Here is a 19,436-nt window from a genome sequence, read left to right on the forward strand (position 1 = left end):
TTTGAGATAGAAGTTTACACCAGAATAGTGGCACAATCCTGATGCTAAAATCAAAAACATTTTTGGTGCAATTTATGCCAGACCCCAGGTGCACTCACAATAGTAGATGAGGACCATTGATTGCTGCAGACCCCTTTTATATGAATAGGATAGAAAATCATAAAAATTTCTAGCTTGGTGGGTACCAACAGTATGATGTAACTATCAATGAGAAGACAACTTTACCTTTTGGTTCCCCATGAGGGCAAAGGTGTGGCTGCAATATTGTTATAATTTTGAAGATTATTAAATGGCAGAAAGAGATGTGACATATCCGTATAAATCTTTATGAAGATTATTCATTTCTGCGTTTAATTGGTAGAATTGCAAATTTGTAAAAAACGTGCTACTGGATAGAACCAAACAAATTGTCTTTCAAATTACATCAGTGGGTGCTATAGAACTTCCACACTGTATATAAGCTAGGGCACCCCTCAGTTTTATTTGACCGAGCCGCAACAGTCACAGCAGTGACCAATCTACAACACGGTAAGAACGCATGATGAAGTGCCATAATTATAGAAAGTAGACTGTTATATACTATAGGTCAATTCGATTTTTAAATTAAAATTTTCAATATTATCCAAGAAAAACATATTACACCATTGTAACGTCTATCATAATGAGAAGTGGGCAATCTTGGCATTAGCTGTACTATAGCTTGAACTAACACTGTTACTGCCACTAACTGAGTAAGAGAAATGTTTGGTAGACGGCACTGCATACTATATTATGGATCTAGCAGAAATCCATGGATATAGGTAGCAGTTGTAGAGTGGGTAAGTGCTGAATTAAAAAAATCTAACAAATTCAGAAAGGTTCAATAAAATTTTTATTAATGAGGAAATGTACAGGTAAATACAGTGTGCAATAAAACAAAAAACATCCATAAACCAAGAGCATCTCAGAATTATACTGTATAGAACAGGCTTTCCTACAGCCTACATACAAACAAAAATGTTAAAGGCTTTCACAGTTCCAAGTGAATTGGCAGATGAAAGTCTACAATTACCTGTTTACATGAGTCACACTTAAATGCTCATTCCATATCACCTCTCGAAACAAAACCATTTTCTCAGTCTTTCTATAACATAAAGGGTTAACATTTAATATATTTACATTCATGCGTTAGGACTGTACATTACCCTTGTACCAACAACTGGTTAGTAACAAGTTAAATAAAATGCTTAATGCAGAATCGGGATACATTCGAGAAAAAAAAAGGGGGTATTTTTATGCCTTTTTGTCAAGTGTTAAATATTACCATACATTAACAAGACCGCACATAAGGCCAAGTAGAAAATTAACAAGTGCTTTACAATGTTGAATCCCTATTAATATGTGCCATGGGTATTACAGTTATGTACAAAGATTAAGCTGTATGTAATAGCAACATTTCTTACCATCAATTATATTTAATTTTGAATTTCAGCTTCAGGATTAATAGAGTTTAAAGTTTTTATAGGATATACCAAGATTCCTTTAGGTGTAGATAATAAATTGCCATTTTAACAAGGAGAAAAGTGTCACTATCAAAAATCCCATGACTAAAATAAGATCACATTATCACTAAGAGTGCTCTGTAATGGCACATTACTACTCAGTCAATTTACAGGGTATGTTTTCTGCCATTGCTTATTCCTTTAGAATGCCAAGTTTTATTAAGGCTTCTTTTCGGTGCTCTTCTGAAGCACCTTTAGGAGTAATCTTAACACTAGTAATGGGAGCAGATGGGCGAGCCGGTCTTGAAAAGATAGAGCGCTTTTCACTAGTTTCACCGTCTGTTGTAAATGGCTCCGGGCCGGCAAAGTCTTTTCCAGTACCAAGGGATGCTGGCCTAGGCCTGCTATTACGCAAGAAATTTCCAGAAAACAGTGATTTTTTGAAGAACGAATTGCTTCCTTTTTGAGGCTCTTTTTCAATGCTAGACATGGATCCATGAAGGCCCACACCAGACCTTTCCAATGTGTATGACTTCATATTTATTTGTCGGATGCCAGGAACTGACCCTTGAGGAAAGTGCAAATAAGGTTCATTGGAAGGTTCAAAATGAGTGCTGTGCCTGTTGCTCTTATCAAGGACTTTATCATTTGTTTTAACTCTAATTATGTCTGAACTGTTGTGAGTGACCACAATTTCCTTTGGTCGAGGAATATTATAGGTTTTTCCAGGACTGGTACTGATTTGGTAAATATTTTCATAGGAACCTAAGTTTTCCTGATGCTTCTCACCTATGGATAAACGTTCAGATGGTTTGACTGGTGTAGGGTTAATTTCTGGGACATCAGTTTTTTTTTCAGCTGGGTTTTTTATCAAAGTTGAGGATCTATCCCGATCTTGTTTTGGACTTCTTAAAAGTACGCCTGATCCAGTATGTAATTCATTAGCTGCATATCCAGTTTTATCAGATTTGATATCTACTTTTGACTGAGGACGTGAATGTGATGGCGACATGTGTTTTGGGGTGTCTGCTTCAGTGTTTTTAGGAGAGCAATCAGTGACTGTGTGGACCTCATTTAAAGGTTTGGGCGTCTGAATTACTACATCATCTGCTCTTTCTTGTGCATTGACTTTCATGCTGGGCCTGTTCCTTCCAAAAATACTACTTTTAATATGATGCTGTGGAGGTACTTCTACAGCTTTAGGGTCTTTTCCGCGCACAGGCTCATCTTTTTCTAGAGGGTTTGATTTCATGCTCAATCTGTTCTTGCTCAGGCTTTCAACTCTTACATGACTATCATCTGTCTGATGAATAACAATTGAAGGTTGTGAAGGGACAGACCCCATTAAATCTGGTCTATTTGGCTGATCAACATCACTTTTTCTGTTAACATCTTTGTAGCCTTGGTCAACAACACCTGGTGACATAGACAGATCAGTTTTTGAAGACCTAAATGAAAGATTCTCCTGTGAACTTGATTTACCATCCAAACCTAATTTTTGTAGTGCTTCAAACCTAGCACGCTCTTTTTCCTTAGAATGAGGAACTTTTGAGATTGTAGGTTCATGAGCTTTGTCCATGAGCCTCTCATGTGCTGAAAATGTTCTTGGTCTTTTCTGTGGATCTAGATTAGATACCACTCCTGAGCTTGACTTAATGATTATGTGTGGTGGCAGTGTGCGTGGCTTTGGTGCTGTTGGTGGGCCTTGTTTGCTGTCCACAGATTTTGCTTCAGTCTGGCTTATAGTTTCTTGTGAAGATGTGGTAGTCTTTGGTGAGGAGACCCTTGGGAACAGTGAAGGCATTGGCTTTACTACATGCTGAATCTCTTTATATTCTGAGATTGTAGATGGTCTTAATAGTGCTTTGTCATATCTTACTTCACGTGCATCTGTGGGATCAGTAACAGAACGTCTCTTGTCTATATTACCCTGGGGATCTCTGAATGGTTCAGGTGGTGGTATAATCAGCAAGTCTGATATGGAAGGTTCCCCTGTTTGTGGTCTGTTAATTGAAGACATGCTTTTTGGTTTCCCATACCATGGCTTAGTTTGATCCAAGTTGGAATCTGGAACTTTTGATTCAGTGCTGGGCTTTGTGGTTTCCTCCCGAGATGCTTGTATTATCCTTGGGAAACTGTGGTATCCCTGTGGAATTTTGGGACCAGAGGCCCATTCCTCTAATTTTGGGAATGGAGTAGCAATAGGTCTTGTTTTATCATTACCTATGAAAATAAAGCTTAATTAGTACTTTTCCCCTTTTAATAGTTACATACAACATGTCATCACTTAAAATGTTATTAAAAGGGGAATTCCATTTTAAACAGGTCCCCCACTAATCACAAGAATAGGAGTCCCATGCCCTCTGTTTGAATGAAGGGATGTTCAAGTATGCACACCAAATCCCTATCTGTATCCAAAGTCTATGGGACTGCCAAAGATATCTGAGCGCTATACTCTGCTATCTATAGCAGTCTCAGAGATGAATAGAGCAACAGTGCTCCACTTATACAGGGGGATGGGACATTAAACCAGCAAATATTGCATATCCAGTGGACGGGGATTACTTCTACTTACAGGAATACTAGTTTAACAATAGTAAATATTTATAATAGATGTACAAAATTAAAATGTTAACATATCATGGATTTGTTCCCAGAACCCAGTGTTCCCAACAGCACAGAACATTGCATTAAAGCAAGGGAGGATCCTCTTGCTATGATGGCAAATGAAATTTTTGGGTGTTTAATCACACCCTTGCAGATATATTTAGATATCTCATACCTCTGAAATGTGTCATACAGACCTGCTGAAAATTACATGATGTAAGCCTTATGCAAGACTTCTCGCCATATAATAATGTGAAAGAGCTTAACTTTTACAGAGAATGCTCATATGGATTAAGAATCAAAGCTTTTGTACAGCTGCTACACCCCTTAGGAAGCTCCTGTACAATCAACACTATTTATTATAGTAATTCCTCATCACTACTCAACTACTTCAGTGGGTATTAATCTGTTCTTCAGGTAACTAAATTTAGAAAAAGAAATATTTGAAAAAAAAATTATATATATATATATATATATATATATATATATATATATATATATATATATATATATTTTTTTTTTTTTTTTTTGACACAAATCAAATGCATCTTAGGGATCTTTAATGCTATTGGTTTGGGTCATTAGACCCAAATTTGGGATGGGATTTGCATCTGTAATAAGGCTCATAAATGTGCTAGCACAATTAAATCCTACACAAAAAAGGTAGAGCCAGCACAGTAACATGCATATGGAATTTTCTATACCATCATGACCCACACATTATCTATTGCCTATATTAATATATAGCAGTGTTCACAGTACTATATGGCTGTATTACAGCTCTTAAGACACTTTTTAAGGTCAGGGGCCAGCACTGGACAAATACATTGGGCAAAGATATCTTATACGAGATGATATATGTTAAAAAAAAAACTCTTGCATAGTCTTACCACCTGAACTTGGAACCTTTGACTGTTCTGTTACATGACTGGTGGATTTTTCAGTCGTTTCCAGTTCATCATTGGATACCCCACTATCATCTTCATTGTCCAGAGAGTCTATGGTTTCCTCCAGAAACATCAAGCATTCCCGTTCTTCAGCTGAAAGATGATCATATCCATCTCCACTCTGTAAGACAAAAAGTAATAAGCAAATAAGTCCAAGGAAGCAGCACTTCCAGGTAGTAGCAGGGTGCCAACGACTAGGGGGCATATACAGAGGTCCAGCTGAATACACAAAGAAAAAAAAAGTCTCAGCACTGCAAGAGTACAGGCAAAGTAAAGCTGGCTTGCAGAAAAAAAAAAAAAAAAAAAAAAGACTACTCCTAGAGAGTTGCGATTTTTCTTTTGTACAAGCAACACGTCAGATATATTATACTTTTTCTATATTGGTGCATTCCTTGCTAGGCAAGCATGAAAAAATTTAAACTACATTGTGGAGATTAAAACTGCTGAAAGGTCAGAAGGTACCTGCAAACGCTCGTTCCCAACAATCAGCCCGTGTAAAGGTACTGCTGAGCAAACGCTCATTCATCAGGTGAAATGATCATCAGTGCAGGCACATAAATTATTGTTTCTGGGCAGCAGATCGTGCTGTGTAAACAGTGATCTGCTGCCCAGAAACAATGTAGCTGTATGAAGAGGAGTGATCGCAAGAGTGACCGCTCATACTGTGGAGGTAATCGCTGCATGTAAATGTAGCGCTTCATCTCCAATGAACAAGCAGCCGACTGTTGGGAAGGAGCGCTTCTATCCAGACAATTGGCTTTAGCTCTGTGTGTGTGTAAATGTGCCTTTACTCTCCCCGATTGTCCGAATAGCTCTCCCACTTTCTATGGCTGTGCGATTATGGCTCCCATTCCATGGCTGTGTGAAGGGAGAAGTTTGTTCATCAAGATGACATGGCCTGTACATGTGGTTAGAATGTTAATTAAAAAAAGACAGACTAGACAGTCTAGATGTGTACCAGAGTTATCATCCACCATCAGCTACTGTGATAAATTTGGAGCATTTTATATAGACATGATTAGTAAATCTGCCCCCTTATGTTTTTTTCAATAGTCTAAAGAAGATAGCTGGAAAAGCTCTACGAGTATTACTCAGGATTCTACATGGGGCCCATAAGGAAACCTGTGGTGCACAGCAGACAGATCGGTACACCCCTTGCCTCTGGTCCAGGACCAAGAAGACTTTGAATCATATATGATCAAGTACAATAACATTAACATACACTTTCCATTGTTGAATCCTTGTTAATATGTGCCACAAATAATAGACCTGAAATTCACCTCTTCATCGTTGAGCACTGAACTGAATTCCTGAGCATTACTTCCAGTTATAGGAAGCCTATAGCTACCAATACATTTTTACAATACGCTAGCTTCCACACCCATCATACAAAGAACGCTTAAGGACAGTTTTAGGTTTCATTCAGTTGCTTGCTGAATGAATCCATCTTCACCATTTCACTGCTGTAAGACGTGACTATTACAGAAAGGATATCCTGATAAATTACTACATGAGGCAAAGAACAAAGTAAGTAAGTTGAGCCGCTCCCAAGCGCCAGAATGATAGATTAGCGGTTTAGTTTCTCTTTTAAATGTAACCAGTTAGTGGATCTAATAATGAAAGCTATGTTTAAGAATTGGCATATGAATGAGAGAGACCATTTTAAAGAGGACCTTAAACCACTATTGACATGTCTGTTTTAATAGCTTCATGCATTCCCCCTGTAATAAGAATAGATGTTCCAGAATTGTTGTGCCATTTCTACTAGAAGTTATGAATGAATTGCTATTAGCCTTCAGTAAGGGTACAGAGGAGTGGTAACCAGTTGGGGTTGTGTAACTGCACAGACTCACTCTATCCAGTCAGTGCTGCCATTTTCAGTCTGTGCAGGTACACCCCCCCCCCCCCCCCCCAACTGGTTACATCCCTCTGTACCCTTACTGAAGGCCAATAGCAATTCATTCATAACTTCTAGTAGAAATGGCACAACATAGTCATAACAATTCTGGAACATCTATTATTACATGGGGAATGCATGAAGCTATTAAAACAGGAATGTCACGAGTGGTGAAAGGTCCTCTTCAAAGGAGTTTTCCAGTAGTAAAATAATGATCTATCCTCAAGATAGATCATCAATATCTGATTGTTGGGGTTCTGACACCCAGCACCACCTCTGTGTTTCAATGAACACTGCACCTCTTCATGCATACCAAGCACAGCACCATTCATTGTATAGGCCCAACTGGATTTTAGTGCAACTAGGCCAAGTGACCATTGAATGTAATGTCATTGGCCTATGAATAGGCTACTGTGCTCACTGGAGCATCAGGTCTTCCTCAAACAGCTGATTGGTCGTGTCCAACTCCTGCCAATCTGATATTAAGGGCCTATGCTGAGGGTAGGTCATCAATCTACTCCCAGAAAACCCCATTTAAGAGAAGTGGCAAGTCCAAAACCGCATGTCACCTTTCAACATAGTAATACTTTAATAAGGGGCATTGGTGAGAAATAGGCTTCCAATTCCTTAGCTAGAAGAAAAAGGTGTCTCAAAGCTTTTGCTTAAACCACAAAGGTCTAGCAGCACTTCTCAGAGTGCTCTGAACCTTTGGTTTTCATGGACTTTGCTCAGCTTTTTTATCCTGCAGAGTACAGATCCAATATACTTTCTTTTTTTATCAATTGTCTTTTTATTGACGATTTTTCCAAGAATAAACATGTACATACATAAAAGAAAACATGACTTTGGTGTACATTATTTCTCATATAAAGATACAATTGAAGTCATTTGAACAGTAGAGAGAAAATTAGCATACATCTTATTTTCGTGTATGCATATCTCCACATTAAGTAGTTTTAAAGAAGTACATACATGGTGTTTGATCATGTAAAGCTATATAAAGTTTACTATATGAAGGATTCAGACACACATAGGGGAATGACAAGACTCGACACACTAGGGTTAGGATGGGTAAGGTAAGGTATGGAGTAGATCAACATGAGACGTCAAACACCAAGTCCCACTGTTTCCAAATCCGGTCAAATTTGTCAACCGAAGCAAGCATTGTAGCCGACATATGTTCGAGACGTCTCACTTCCAGTATACTATTTATGAGTTCAACCCGTGACGGGCAATCTACTCTTTTCCAGAATCTTGCCAACAGACGTCTAGCCGCAGTCAGGACATATAACATTAGCTTTAATAAATGCTTCTTCAAAGGTATGTGTGGAACATTTAATAAGTATATGTAAGGGTCTAATGGAAATCTTATTTCAAACAAACTGTGTAGAATTTCTTGTACCATACTCCAGAATGGATTTAAAATCTGGCATTCCCAAAAAATATGGATATGTGAACCCACCTCCGCGTTACATCTCCAGCAGCGGTCCGAAATATCAGGGTTAAACTTATGCAATAACTGGGGGGTGTGGTACCAAAACATCATTATTTTGTAAGTATTTTCTCTATGTATAGCACACGTTGATGTCATCGCAGCTCTTTGCCAAATTATCCTCCATTCCTCTATTGAAATAGAACGGTGCAAGAGCAATTCCCACTTAGACATATATAGATGACGCACCGACGTTGTAGGGGCCGGGGAGGAGAGGAGCACATATATTTCAGATATAAGACCTCCAGTAGACTCCGAAAGTTTACATGTCTTCTCAAAAGACGTGGGGATAGATACCTGTTTTGAATGAAACAGTGTAGTGAACAAATGTTGTATCTGCATGTATTGATATTCAGTGACTTCCGTAAGTGACCTAGAACTTCTAAGCTCATCTAGTGAAAGTAATTGTAACGTTCTATAGTCGATCATATCCGCAAACCTAAATATCTTCTTTGAAAACCAAGGTTTAAAAAAAGAGATTTGAGATCCCGCATCAAAAAGCGGTGTAAACAGAAAAGATGTCATGGAGGACTTCCCAGAGACCAAGGAGAAGCGGTGTTTACAATGCTGCCATATTTTATATGTATGCAGCATTGGTCCTAATAGCTCTGGTAATTGAGTGTGTGATATTGGGGACCATAACAAAGAGTTAGGATGTATCGGGGCAATCCATAATTTTTCAATTTCCATCCACCTGGAATAGGCATAAAGTTTAGACCATGCTGGTATCCGTCTAAGATGTGTGGCCCAGTAGTATTTGGTAATGTCTGGAACTGCTAACCCCCCTTGAGATTTCAGGGTTACAAGGGTACTACTTGCTATCCTATGTCTCTTCCCATTCCATATGAATTTAAATATACCAGCCTGTAATGCTCGTAATTCCGTCCTCGGTACATGTACCGGGAGGGTCTCAAATAAATAGAGTAATTTTGGCAAAATGGACATTTTAACTGCCGCTATGCGGCCAAACATGGATATGGGGAGAGACATCCATTTAGCCATCAAACGTTTAAGCTCTCGAAAAAGGGCAGGGAAATTATGGGAATATGTGGAAGAATATGTTGCTGCTAGATTCACTCCTAGATAACGTAGGGTAGCATCTTGCCAATGAAAGCGGTAGTTAGATCTTAACGGAGCTAATACATCTACTGGTAAGTTTAGGGGAAGGGCTTCTGTTTTCGAGGAATTGATCTTATATCCGGAGAGTCGACTATACAGTGTCAACATGTTAAATAAGTTGGGCAAAGTAATATGTGGGTCTGATAAGGTAAGCAAAACATCGTCCGCAAATAATGATATCTTATATTCTACTTGGTTAACCATGATTCCATGAATATCTGGGTGGGACCTAATTGCTGCGGCTAAGGGTTCAATGCAAAGCACAAACAGGAGAGGAGAGAGCGGGCATCCCTGTCTGGTGCCGTTTTTTATCGGGAAAGGAGCTGAATTTGCATATGGTAATTTAATTGTCGCTGTAGGATGACTATATAACGAGTTGAGGGCTGAGATAAAGGGACCAGAGAATCCAAAGGCCCGCAGGGTGGAAAACATAAACGGCCAGCTTAAGCGATCAAACGCTTTTTCAGCGTCTAAACTCAATAATAGAGCCTGTTGATGTTTCCTATTGACAATATCTATCAGATTAATAAGTCTTCTCGTGTTATCCCCACCCTGTCGGCCCCTCACAAAGCCAACTTGATCCGCGTGTATCAGTCGCGGGAGCCAATATGCCAACCTATCTGCCAATATCTTGGTGAATATTTTTAAATCCGAGTTTAGAAGAGCAATAGGGCGGTAATTTGCGCAATCTAGAGGGTCTCTTCCCGGTTTTGGAATGAGCGTTATATGGGAATGCAGCATGGTCTCTGGTATAGCTGAGCCTTGTAGAAATGAGTTAAAAAGTGTATATAGATGGGGTGTAAGGAGAGATGAGAAAGTCTTATAATAAGAATAGGGCAACCCATCTGGTCCAGGTGACTTGCCATTAGGTAATTTGGAAATCACACCCTGAATCTCCTCAGCTGTGATCTGAGCATTAAGTGCAGACCCTGCCTCTGGTGATAGTTTGGGTATATTACTTTGAGCCAAAAAAGAGTCAAATAGTGCTTGGCGGTCGACTGGGTCAGAGGGTGCCTGTGGTGTAAGAGAATATAAGGAAGCATAGTATTGCTGAAATTGATCAAGTATCGCTTTGGGGTCATATATCATGTCTCCACTGTTCATTCTCAGAGACATTGGAGCACTAGTCGTGGTTGACTCTCGCAGCTGGCGAGCTAAAATAGTATGTGATTTATTCCCCCACATATAAAACCGTTGGCGTGAATATAATAAGAGTTTGCCAGTTTTTTCAAAGGCCATTTCCCGCAGACGAGCACGGAGAAGTACTATACGCCGTAATAAGTGACAAGAGCGATGAGTCCCCAAACGGGTTTCTAACTGTTTTAATTGGGCAAGGGTGTTATTATATCGGAGATTATAGTCTCTTTTCAATCTAGTGCTTACACTAATACATTTGCCTCTGAAAACGGCTTTATGCGCCTCCCACAATATAGCTACAGACGGGGCCGTGGGTTGATTAAAAGCAAAATATTCCTCCAAGGAACTTCCCAGTTCCTGTCTAGTCGGTAATTTAGTTAATAAAGATTCATTAAGTCGCCAGTGGCATATCCTAGTACGAGCATTCTTTGGGTTAAACGTGACCGAGATTGGCGCGTGGTCTGACCACGTGATATTTCCCAATTCCGCATCTGTTAGCATCCTAAGGGCAGGTGCATTCCCAAAGAAATAATCTATGCGAGTATGAGTTCTGTGAGGGTGAGAATAAAACGAATACGTCCTAGCCGATGGATTATTGACCCTCCACAAATCATATAGGGCATATTGTCTAATGAGTTTTCTAAAAAAACGAGATAATTTTCGCTGGGCTCTAGATGGTGTCGCCTCTCCGAGTGTCAGTCTATCCCAATGCTCTGAAAAAGCGACATTAAAATCTCCGCCTATAACAAGCGCTGCCGGTAGATATTTTTCCAATTCTCGGAAGACCTTTTTCAGGAATGGAATCTGGTTTGAATTTGGGGCATAAATATTGCATAAAATAAATGGAGCACCATGGAGAGAGGCCTGGAGTATTACATATCTACCATGATCATCAATCTGCGCAGATTCCACTTGTACAGGACATGTAGTAGATAAAAGGATAGCAACTCCAGCAGTTTTTGTATCAGCACTAGCTGAATATATTCGTGGGTAGGATCTAGCCGCAAACTTAAAGGAGCCCTCTCTATCAAAATGTGTCTCCTGCAGGAAAACAACGTCTGCTCTGTGAGATTTACACTCAGTGAGAGCTAGGCGTCGTTTTGCATTAGAGTTGAGTCCCTTAACGTTCAAGGAAATGCATTTAATCATGAGTGTATGTGGTGTAACAGTACTTGCCAATGACCAGAGTGGCGTCCCCTAACGAACATCCATCTCCATATACTGAAATCTGTCTCAATATACCAGCAATAAGGAACCTGAAAGGAAGAAACATTGGGGAAAAGGGGGAGACAAAAGACAACATATATAACAAAGAACATGGTATACAATTCCGAACAATGGGTGTAATCACCCAGTCAAGACTCAATATAATGTGAGCAAAAACAAACAGTAAAGCCCACGTCTGTCCCACCTCAAAATCTAGAGTGAGGGATAGAGAGAGGGCAACAAATAGAGTCCTGTTGGTAGGGACCTGACTGAACACCATAGCAGGCAAGGCCAGAATGGTAACTCAGAGAATATCTGAGATAAGAAAGATCAAATAAAAGAGAAAAACAATGCAATGAAAACAATTGTACCAATTGTAAGAGCTGCTGCTCAAAAAATTAGTTAACTGAAGGCCTCAGAGGGATTCAATCCCTTAAATATAAGCTTTCAAGGAGGCGCGTCACGTAGGGGAGATCCATATGCTCCCGGTTGAGATGGAGGTCGGTTTCTTTTTCGCTGGACTGTGTGCCATAGTGGAGCTGGAGCTGAAGGAGGGTCTGGAATCTCCCAATTATCAAGGGCCGGAGTGCTAAGACCCAAAGAGGAACAAAAACGGGACAAGTCCGCATGTGTGCGTAATATAGAGGTCTTGCCATTTTTCGTAGCAATCAAAGCGAAGGGGAAGCCCCAACGATATGGGATTTTGAGATCTTTCAAACATGCTAATAGAGGTTGAAGGCTTCTCCTTTTCTGTAGGGTCATCCAAGATAAGTCCTGGTACAGGTGAACGCTTGAGCCTTTAAAAGAAATCGTACGTAAGGTACGCGTCTTGGCCATGATGGATTCTTTCAGGCGGAAGTCATGCAAACAACAAATCACGTCTCGTGGCTGTGACGCAGTATTTTTCGGCCTAAGCGCTCTGTGGGCTCTATCCAGTTTGATGGTTAGTGGTGTTTGAGGCGCTAAAATCAAATTAAACAGTTCGTTCAATATAATGTCCAAATCTTCATCAGACTCCGATTCTAGCAGACCCCTAACCCGTATATTATTACGGCGTCCTCTGTTGTCTAAATCTTCCAGATGATTAGTATTTTCTTTAATAGCTTGGGATTGAGTGGCTATGATAGACTGTAATTTAGACACGTATCTTCTGGTGTCATCATGCTCCGTTTCAATCTGATCCACTCGGGCAGACATTTGTTGAAAGTCCACTCTCAAACAGGAAATTTCAGCTTTAAAGGCATCATGTACCCCGGCTACCATTACTTTAAAGTCTTCTTTTGTGGGCATCTGCTGTATTGCTTGCTGTAAAGACTTCATATCTTGGGAGGCACAAGGGGGCTCATCCCCATTCTCATCCCCAGACACTGAACGTTGGCTCCACACATTTATTTCATCAGGGGGGTGTAAAGTGGTAGAAGCTGTGTCTGCTTCAACTTCAGAGCTGTCTCCCCACTCACGACGGCGTGCCGGTGTAGCCGCAGGCTGTTTAGCTTGTTTAGGCGCCATTTTAGGCGGCATGTTAGCGTATATGCCCTGGGAGCCCTGTAGCCAGCTAGGGGGCCCCAGGCCTAGGTCAGGGGTGTCTGTGGGCCGCTCCGGTATAAATTTCACAGCCAGGGGGCAAAGGGAAAGTTCCCTGCTGTTGCGCTCACCTGTTGTGGCCGAAGATTCAGGGGCCGTCTGGACTGTAATGGCGCCTGCTGCTGACCGCTGGAGAAGGCCGCCCTGGGAGGACTGAAGCTGGGAGCCGCGAGTAAGGTACTTGTCCAGTGTTCCTTCCCCTCGGGAGGACGGATGGGTAGTGGGCTTCTTTAGGGGTAACTTTTTCCCCATGTGACGCGTCTCTGCTAGCTGAATCGGCCTGCTTTAGCGGCAAGAGCAGCGGAGCTCAGGGATCACGCTGCCATCTCTGCAGACGTCCAGGCCACGCCCCCCCAATATACTTTCTATGGACCCATGCTTCGCATGCTGGAAAAGACGAGCAAAGCTGAAGAAACTCAAAACGGGCAGAAGCACTCTGAGAAGTAACTCTGCCTGAATTAGGTGTATTTCAGGTGCAGATGGCGACTTCTTCCTGCAGGTCTAAAATTGTGTGGCATAGGCGGGGGAAGATGATGGGCCGGTAGGCATGGAAAATGGCCTAAACGCAAGACAGCTCGGAAGCTGGCTTACATTTAGAACTGGCGCTGGATGTGCCGAAGTTATGGAGAGGCCTGCTCCTCTTCATACCTTCGGCGGATCCTCCGACAGCTATGGGGCTTTATTATGGCCAGTGTCTAAATGTGCCCCTATGTTTTGCCCTGTGAATATTTCATAATATGGTAGACTATAAGTAGTCTTTACACAAAGGTATAAAGAATATTACAAAAAAAAAAATATATAAATATATATATATATATATATATAGTTTGATCCCCATGCTTGGGGCCTCCAGGACATGTAGACAGAAATAAGTTGTGTGTTCTTCATATTATTCATACTTTTGCTATGGCACCGATGCGGACATGTTAATATCTGGTGATACTGCTACCATAATTGTTTGTAATCTCAAGGAAACGCAGTTACACCCAAAGTGGTTGGCTCCATTATGCGTATCTTTCTTCACCAGCTTATGCCAAGTTTGTCAAATGTGGAATAAATCTCATTTTAATGGAGCCGGCAAATTGCACTTTTCTTATTTTCTACTAATTGACATATATTTTGTAATCCACAATAAAAAATAAATAAGAAAAGTTGCATCAACTTTATGGGAAAAATTTGTTGTGAATCTAGCCTTAAAGGGGTTGTCCGAGTTATGGAAAAAAAAAATCTGATGGGCAGAGATATATAACTGAGCTAAGCAAGTTTTATGCAAAAAAATAAATAAAAAAATAAATATATATATATATATATATATATATATATATATATATATATATATATATATATATATATATATATATATATATATATTCCTCATTTCCCTGGTTCTTTTCTGGCCCTTTGTTTACATGCAATAAAAACAATCTCTGCCCCTCCCCCTGCTCTGCTAAGGGAGTGGCTACAAGTGCTGCCCTGAGTGACATGTCTGCCTGCTGGGAGACTCAGCAGCATGTTGTATGTGTAGGACTACAGGTCCCAGCTGTATAATGACACTGCTAAGGGAGTGGATACAAGAGCTGCGCTGAGTGACATGTCTGCCTGCTGGGAGACTCAGCAGCATGTTGTATGTGTAGGACTACAGGTCCCAGCTGTATAATGACACTGCTAAGGGAGTGGATACAAGAGCTGCCCTGAGTGCTGGGAGACTCAGCAGCATGTTGTAAGTGTAGAACTACAAGTCCCACTTGTATAATGACACTGCTAATACACACAGGATCTTCCCCCTACCTTCTTGTGCTCTCTCTAGTCTGTCAGCTCCTGTGCCCAGAATTGTCACTGCTGCAGCTAGCCAGTCTGTGCAGCTGAAGGGGTTAGGAATCCTAGGAGAGAGCAGACAGCCCGGCAGTGAAGGGGGCCTGGCCAGCACAGTGACGTTTTGTTTACAGGCTTGTAAACGACCTTTATCAGAGCAGGGAGAGAAGCTGACATCACAGGTCATGTGACCCTCAGTCAAATCTGAGAAACCAGCCACTGGAGATAAAGTGAGTTAATTGTAAAGCTGTTACATTTGCTTAGTTAGGAACATAGAAAGAACAAAAAAATTACTAACTCTGACAACCCATTTAAAGCCAGCCCTGGCATAGCCTATTCTCATCCAATGTTCCTCCAATTTAACATTTTTATGAAGTGGCACACTTATAGAAAATGACCCAATCGCTGAAAGTAAACACCAAGCCATATCTACACAGATATACTAATGCAAACAAAGGCAAAGATTATTTTTAGTAACCAAATCAATTTTTTTTTACTTCCATTACTCTGTGTAAATATTAAAGATTGCTGTAGAAAAATATTTAAGATATTGAACTTTATTATATGATAATTTCTTCCGCAGAACAGGTTAATCATTGAACAGCAAAGCTTGTGCTTGGCTGCTGTAGGCAGAGAACACACATCTGTGGCTCTGGTTCAGTGCCATTTACAACACGGAGGAAATTAAAAGGGTTTTCTGGTAGTTAAATATTGATGACCTTTCTTCAGGATACGGTAGGTCATCAATATCTGATCGAGAGTCTGACTACCAAGGGCCCCCCCCCCCTTCAGCTGTTTGAAGGGGCCGCGCCACTTAGAGGCATTTTCAGGAGTTAAATATTTATAGCCTATCCTTGTCTAGGAAGATAAGGGTCTACTCATAAGAAATCTTAGGCAAAATTAAAGTATCCTAAAAAAATAAAATATGGAGTACATACATGTATATTTTAAATGTTCCCATAGGTTTCAGAGACGCAAACAGATCAACAGTTTACTTCTTCATGAATTTTTTTAGCACAGTTTTTATTTCATTTCCAGGAAAGCTGAGTTACAACCAATATGGCCAACCTTCCATTACCAAGACTCTCCGGTGTCAAGTTATGGAGTAATTTGACCTTCTTCCTCCTAGCTTCCAACATCAATGCAGACCTAGGTCAAGTTTTTCATCCAGTAGTCTAGGAAAGCTAGTTACAGTCTCTTTTGGGAGTTGTTGTCACCCATACTTACTGATTGTCATCCAGCTTTAGCCCACTAACCTATATATCTGCCCTCCTCATTCATACAGATCTAAGGAGTGTGCATTCCTCTCTTAAGACTATGACCATTTTTAGTGGAAATTATAAGCTTCAATCAGAACAAAGGGATCTCTGAAGAATACTTACAAATGCTGAATGGTTGGAAGAAATGCTTTCCATGCTGTCACAGCTTCCAGTGCTGCCCACACTATTCAAGGCTTCCATCCCTACATGCCGTGTCGAAAGGGTTTTTTCAGGCATTACCCAAAACACAGAAGATTTGAGCAATTTTATACCCGAATGCTGGAGGGAAAAAATAAAAAAATTATAAACTTGATTATACAGAAAAGCAACACAAAATCCAGCATAAATATTAGAGGGGCTCATTGAGATTTCAATTTATACAGTGCAGTACCAATCACCATTTTTCGATTTCCCAAGGAACTACTGTTCAGGGTTGTAACTAGAGGCCTAAGAGCCCCAGGAGAAATTTTGGACCTCCCCCCAGATCTGTGTATGTGCGGTAACTTAGTATATTGAGGTTATGTAGAGTATTCTGTACATACACAGATGTATGCACCGCTGGTAGGGCACAGGCCTAAAGCAGGCTCTGGCTTACCTGACCAATAAGTGACTGGGCAGGGGGCAAAAGGCTCCCTGCTCACCGTAGTTTTGGATCTGCATCCTGAGGATATGGGTACAGTTGTAAGCAGCCCCCGGGCATGGTTTGGGGTGGGCCCAGGCCCTCTTTCACCTCTGAGCCAGGTCATAGTCACACCCCCTGTGACTGATAGTTACATCCCTGCTAGACTGGCATCCTCCACCAAATGGTTATGACTTGCCCAACTACCTACAGGCAATATTATAGGTTTCAACCAGAAACATTTAATGACAAGTTCAGTTGTAAACGAAGATAATCTACATAAGCTGCCAATAAAAAACAAATCCTTGAATTATAACATTATGGTAAAAAGAAAGTTAAATTGAAGCAAGCAGAATTCTCAAACTGCATTTTACATCTATTTCTAATACAAAGGTCGAAGTGCAATATTCTCATAATTACAATGTTGTTCCACCGGGCCATTGTAACTTGAAACCTCATACAGTATCACAGTTAAGTGCCAATGTAGATCCAGTCAATGGTGGCAAAATACTCAGGAGTCACTGTGGACGAGTAGATCTATTAGGTGGAATGAAATGATGGATTCACTGGCTGTATGGTGGCACTTCACTGTAGTGTTATAGGTATTGCACTGAGGGGGAGCACAAACAGCGGTGAGCCCCATGTTTAAGAGTACATGGAATCTTTTACTAGGACATTCTTGAATTCTGTCTTTTGCATGCAATCTAAGGCACAAGAGGTCTCCTATTACAACAATAGGAGTCTGACCTCTGGGGACCTGCTGATCACTAGAACGGAGGCCCTTGTTTGAATGGAGTGGTGGACACGCATGCATGCTGGCACTCTAGAACTCCATGGGGCTGTCGGAGATAGCAGAGCACTTGTACCCAGCTATCTCAGGGAGTCCCAGAGAGTTGAAAGGAGTGGCAGAATGCATTTATGTCCACCGCTCCATCCAAACAGGGGAACATAGGCCCTCATTCTAGTCATTGGCAGAGCCCTTGTGGTCAGACAATCACTAAATCAGACAATTATTGTTTGTAATGGGACATCCCCTTTAAGGTGGTGTGCTCCCTTTCCCTCTGAGCAACTATGCAGTTGCGCAGGTTTGACATATGCCATTTCCCCCCTGATGTCCCATCTGTACTGCATGTTCTGCACCGCTATCTACCTGTACTGCAGCATGGATTGCATTGCATTGCCATCTACATGTGACTTGCTTTATCTGTATTCGTTGTGTGGTTATTTTTTTTATTTAATCTTAAAAGCTTCTCATTTTGAATTGACATTTCTTGGACTTTAGAACCAATTATTCAATAAACTTATCGCATTTCCATAATAAAATAATCTAGCTAGTACTGTAGGATAGCGAATTTTAAAGGAAATCTGCTGCAGATATCCAAGGCTGACCCTTTCTGTCACTGACTTGTAGCTCTCCATGCTGAGCCTACTCAGCAACCACAGCAGACATGTTGCCACTCACCATGGCTTCCATGTGAAAACCGGAGCAAGAATGAGCTCATCAGTTTAGTGCCACGCCATAGTTCATACCAACAACAACAACAACAACAACAACAAGAGGCAGATTATGAAATACACACCAAAATCTACATTCAAAATCCATTGTGTGAACACACTCTTGGAGCTCCATATTTCAGATCCAAAGCTCCTAATTCCCTGTCTAGTCACAGTTACATAGTACAGTTCTGACTGCCGGCAACCACCAAAAGGTAGCAATAAGAAGCTTAATGCAGACTGTTTTTTTATTGAGACAGTATGCTCCCCTAGTGGTGACTGCAGGCAACCAGAAAGGCATCATTGAACTCCATGTTTACGTAACTTTAGATTTATTTAGATAAAAAAAAAATATATTAAACATGGCTCAAGTATGAACGATCACTTTAAAGGGTAACTAACTCAGGTATACTGACTAGCTCTAATAAGCAAATAAAATAAAAATATGATAGTCTGTCAATGAGTGTGAAAAGATCTGTAATTACCTTATAATAACAGCTTTCATTAATGTCCTGTCCCTTTCCACTGCTCCCTTAAAAGACCATTGTTAGGGCTTGTCTGTCTTCATTTTAGTATAAACAGAAGACGGAGGGGCGGTCCTTCACACTGCATGCCTGTATTAGGCTTCAGAGTAAGGAGGCGTGTCTCTCAGTAATCCAATCTGATTGGCTGGCAGGAAGCTGCTGGCTACAGCAAGTATGTATGGGAAGTGAGGGAAAGCAGTTTTGGCCTCAGAGAACTGGCAGAGGAGCCATCTTGAGAAGGTCCTCATATTGCAAGTG

The 19,436-nt window shown here is 40.8% G+C and overlaps 1 protein-coding gene across 2 annotated transcripts in view; it reads right to left on the reverse strand.

Moving 5' to 3' along the window:
• Positions 1 to 854: 854 nt before the first annotated feature.
• C3H1orf116 (chromosome 3 C1orf116 homolog) overlaps positions 855 to 19,436 on the reverse strand; it is a 45,724-nt gene continuing 27,142 nt past the window's right edge. For both annotated transcript variants that reach the window (XM_040424037.1, XM_040424038.1), the window contains exons 2-4: positions 16,665 to 16,820; positions 4,979 to 5,156; positions 855 to 3,704 (exon numbers count right to left, since the gene is read on the reverse strand). In XM_040424037.1, the coding sequence (XP_040279971.1) occupies positions 1,675 to 3,704; positions 4,979 to 5,156; positions 16,665 to 16,778 (2,322 nt within the window). In that variant the 5' untranslated portion in view covers positions 16,779 to 16,820 and the 3' untranslated portion in view covers positions 855 to 1,674. The remainder of the gene's footprint in view (positions 3,705 to 4,978; positions 5,157 to 16,664; positions 16,821 to 19,436) is intronic.

Source organism: Bufo bufo, chromosome 3 (genome assembly GCF_905171765.1).
Source record: "Bufo bufo chromosome 3, aBufBuf1.1, whole genome shotgun sequence".
NCBI lineage: Eukaryota > Metazoa > Chordata > Amphibia > Anura > Bufonidae > Bufo > Bufo bufo.